This window comes from Zophobas morio, unplaced genomic scaffold, assembly GCF_036711695.1.
Source record: "Zophobas morio isolate AGI-343-1 ecotype UQ-CSIRO unplaced genomic scaffold, CSIRO_AGI_Zmor_V1 ptg000002l, whole genome shotgun sequence".
Classification (NCBI taxonomy): domain Eukaryota; kingdom Metazoa; phylum Arthropoda; class Insecta; order Coleoptera; family Tenebrionidae; genus Zophobas; species Zophobas morio.
This window is the reverse complement of record NW_026972107.1, coordinates 17176939-17180924: the sequence shown is the minus strand read 5'-3', so window position 1 is coordinate 17180924 and position 3986 is coordinate 17176939. Positions and strand designations below refer to the sequence as shown.

Genomic DNA, 3986 nt, shown 5'->3' with positions numbered 1-3986 from the left:
ATATGAAATCGTTTAATAGCATAAATAGCGGCTAAACATTCCAATTCAAAGCTGTGATATTTAGATTCGGTTTCGGTCGTCCTACGACTAAAATAAAAAACAGGATGAAACTTTCCCGACGACTGTTTTTGAAGTAAAATAGCTCCAAACCCAGATGTGCATGCATCGCAGTGCAACTCTGTTTGGGTATGCGGATCATACACAGCTAAAAGAGGATAAGAAGCTAATTGATTTTTTACTTGTTCAAATGATTCAAGTTCTTTTTCACCAAACCGAAACTCAACATTCTTTTTTAACAAGTCATATAAAGGTTTTGTAAGGACGGAAAACCCATTTATAAATTTTCGAAAATAACTAGCAATACCAACAAACCTATGAACTTCCTTAGCATTTGTAGGAATTGGATATTGCAAAATTGCTTCGACATTTTTCGGATCAGGTCTGATGCCATCATTGTTTACTAGATATCCTAAATAAGAAATTTCAAACATAAGAAAAGCACATTTATCAATTCGAAAAAGCAAATTGTGTTGGGAGGCTGCACCAAATACTTCTTTCAAAATATCTAAATGTTCTTCGTAACTGTTGGTCGCTATTAAAATGTCGTCTAAGTACAAAATAATTTTGTTTGCTCGAATTAATTTATTGAAAACTAAATTAATAAATCTGTTAAAAACTCTTGGGGCATTAGTTAACCCAAAAGGCATTCTAAAATATTCAAATTGCCCTAAAGGTGTGATAAAACTAGTAAATTTAATCGACGATTCTGCTACATGAACATGATGGAAACCATCCTTAAGATCAAGGGTCGTAAAATATCTTTTGTTTCGAAGTCGATCCAGATTGTTTTCTATCAAAGGAGTAGGAAAGTTGTCTTTAATAGTAATTTTGTTTAATTCGCGATAATCAACGCAAAGCCTTAAATCACCTGTCTTTTTTCTTACCAGTACAATTGGACTACAGTAATCAGAGCTACTAGGTCTAATAATGCCTCGTTCTAATAGATCATCTAACATGTTTTGTAATTTTTCTTTTTCAGAAAAGGATAAACGCCGTGGTCTAAAAGAGATTGGTTGATTATTCTTAACACAAATGTTCATTTCGTAATTACAATCAATCTTTGGCGAGTCATTACATAAATAAAAATTATCATACACTTCCAAAACTTCCACTTTTTTATCATAATCTAAACAAGGATTGATCTGTACTTCTTTGTCACTTTTTATTTCTTCACCTACCTTAAAATCGACATGTAAAATTTCGTCAAAGTTATTTACTTTCTCAAATTCGTTTGAAATAATTTTTAAATGATCTCCTAACGTAAACGTGAAACCCTTGGTATTGAGAAAATCTCTACCTAATATAGCGTTAAAGGACATGGTGCTATTAGGAACTACATAGAATTTTATGGGTAAAACAGTTTCATTAACAAATACTTCCGTGTTAAAAATACCCAAAATATCAAGCTTCGATCCATTCACACCCACGAAATTTAAATTTGGATTTAGACCTTCATTGAAATTATTTTCGGTGACATACCGAACTTTTACAACTGAAATTGGGCTACCTGTATCGATTAATGAATTCAATTTATAGCTACATTCGGTTTGACAATCATCTTTAACATTAATCTTAACGTTTACCATATAGGGATCTTGTGTCTCGGTTGATATCACATTGGTGGTGTTGTCTTCCTTTTTCTTCCCTGGACAATTCCTCTTCTGATGTTCCTTTGAACCGCAATTGTAACAGGAACCCTTTTCCCTCACCGGAATTGGACAATTTGAGGCGAAATGGCCCACACCATTACAATTATAGCATCTTCTAATTATGTTCTGATTTGGAGGGGGTTTACTACTGCCCTTCGCTCCTACAGACCCCGGAGAATAAGTTCCTTTGTTTTCGTTATGCTTTCGGAAACGTTGACCAACAGATTGAGTCGAAGGTGTACGGATCTTTCTAATCTTCTCATAAACTTCAATTTTTTTCTTTAAGTCGACATAAGTTTTAGCTTCATACAACAAAAATTTGTGTTCAGGATCATCGTTGATACCTTGAATGACATATTCGATTACTGACTCCTCTTCAATTTGACCCTTTGAAGCGAGTTCACGCATCTTCAACAAGTATTCCTGGAGAGATTCTTCTTTTTTCATTTTTCTATTATTCAGCATGCGATGCAGTTCAGCAGTGCTCACCTTCTTGGAAAATTCACTCAATAACCTGCGTTTCAAGTCCTTCCATGTACCCAAATTCCTCTGACTTTGGATAAATAACTTAGCAAGCCCAGTTAATGATTTCTTTGCAAAAACTAGTCGTTGCAGTTCCGACCACTTCATAAGTTTAGCGATGTCTTCAAAGTCTGCGACCCAAGTCTCGATTGCATAATTGTCATCACCACTAAAAGTGCGTACGGAATCTTCGATGTCTCTGAAAGACATGGTGAACGTAGGGACTGCTGCCGCGCCTGCTCGACCATCATCACTGTCTACCGGATCATCTTCGTCGTCCTCGTCTTCACTCTCTTGTTCTTGAACAACTCTTTCTTGTGTAAACAGATCAAAATCAGTCAACACTGAACAAATTCTCTCGGCCACTTCTTGGTGAGTACCTGCACAATTCAACCCCAGTAGAAGGCCGACTCCACAAAGTTCTGCGATCGTAAAATTCTGCACTACCTCATCCACTTTCTCACTGAAGTCATCTGATGCGATCTCAAAAGGGAAACCCGTCCATTGACACAGCTTCTTTCTGTTCAACCGACTACCGTCGTCAAAGGCAAGGCCGTATAGCGTACGTACCGATGCATAAGGACCATTCTTAATAGCGTCGTCACACAACTCCACTTCTTGGAGGGTTCTTGCCATCTTCTCCTTTTATGAAAACGCGATGAGTTGACATAACCTCACATTTCCCACGTGCTTGACTCTTCTACCATTTATCCGTGTAACTATTCCATGAATCAGCACTTTACAAACACAAATCGGACATTGGTCATTCCGATGTTAAGGTCGTTCATCCCACACCTGAAATTGTAGTCGGTTTTTTAGTAAAACTAATTTTTACTCTTCGAACGAGCGGTTTATTGAAATTCTGTTTAGATACCGTCGTGTCCCGTACTGCTTCCTCCTCACTGCTGCCATCTAGTTGTAGCGCCAAATTTGAAATTTTAAATGTAGGTGACCACATTTCAGTTTGCAGAATTATATTGTTAAAACTAATTACCAAATAGGCTTCTGTTTGTTTCAGTTGGAAGCCTACACCTATTCTGTTTAGTTAGGCTTAAATTTAAGTGCTCCTTGTTATTCTGTCTTAAGTATGAATAAAGTTTGGAAAAATAATCAGCTCGTGAGATTTTATCTATGCAACAAAATAACTTGAAGTCGTCTCGTCAACATCCCTGATCCATTGTATCATGCATATTTAAGCAAATTTTACATGCAAGTTAAACTTCTGCAGTTTGCTTGTGCGAACACCGCCTGTTTCTGCTCTTGTCGGTAAAATATAGTTCCACGTCCTATAAATTCTATTTAACGATATTATGTTTTTAATGTAGTGCTGCTAGTGTAAGGCGTATCGAAAAAGTTAAAGAAATTATTAAATATTGCGCCGCTCCACAAAAATACCATATCGTAGACGTTGAGATCTTATTTAAAATGCCACTTTCTGGAATAAGTGCTGAGAAAATTTTAGTTACTGTGTTTAGTTACAATTTTAAAATCTAAAGAAATTTTTTGTAGTAATCAAAAAGCTGCCAAATCTCAAGAAAACATAAAATCAAACACTGGTCAAAGCTACTATTTAGTTAACGACTTTTTTGTATAATAACTGATGGCTTGTAAACAAATTTACACCATGTTTTGTGGTGAAAAGCAGTCAGCCACTGATATGTTGTCTGAATAAATAATGTTCTTTGAATAAAACAACCGATGAAAACTTTTTCAGTTACACTTGATGGCAACGCTATTTAACGCAAGTACAAAAGC

General features: G+C 36.0%; 1 protein-coding gene across 1 annotated transcript; it reads right to left on the bottom strand.

The window, feature by feature from the left end:
* Positions 1-235: 235 nt before the first annotated feature.
* On the bottom strand, positions 236-2867 carry LOC135127659 (uncharacterized protein K02A2.6-like). The gene is made up of 2 exons (XM_064054230.1): positions 373-2867; positions 236-287 (listed from the first exon to the last, which is right to left on the bottom strand). Exons 1-2 carry the CDS (start codon positions 2865-2867, stop codon positions 236-238), a joined length of 2547 nt encoding a protein of 848 aa, XP_063910300.1.
* Between the last annotated feature and the right edge of the window lie 1119 nt (positions 2868-3986).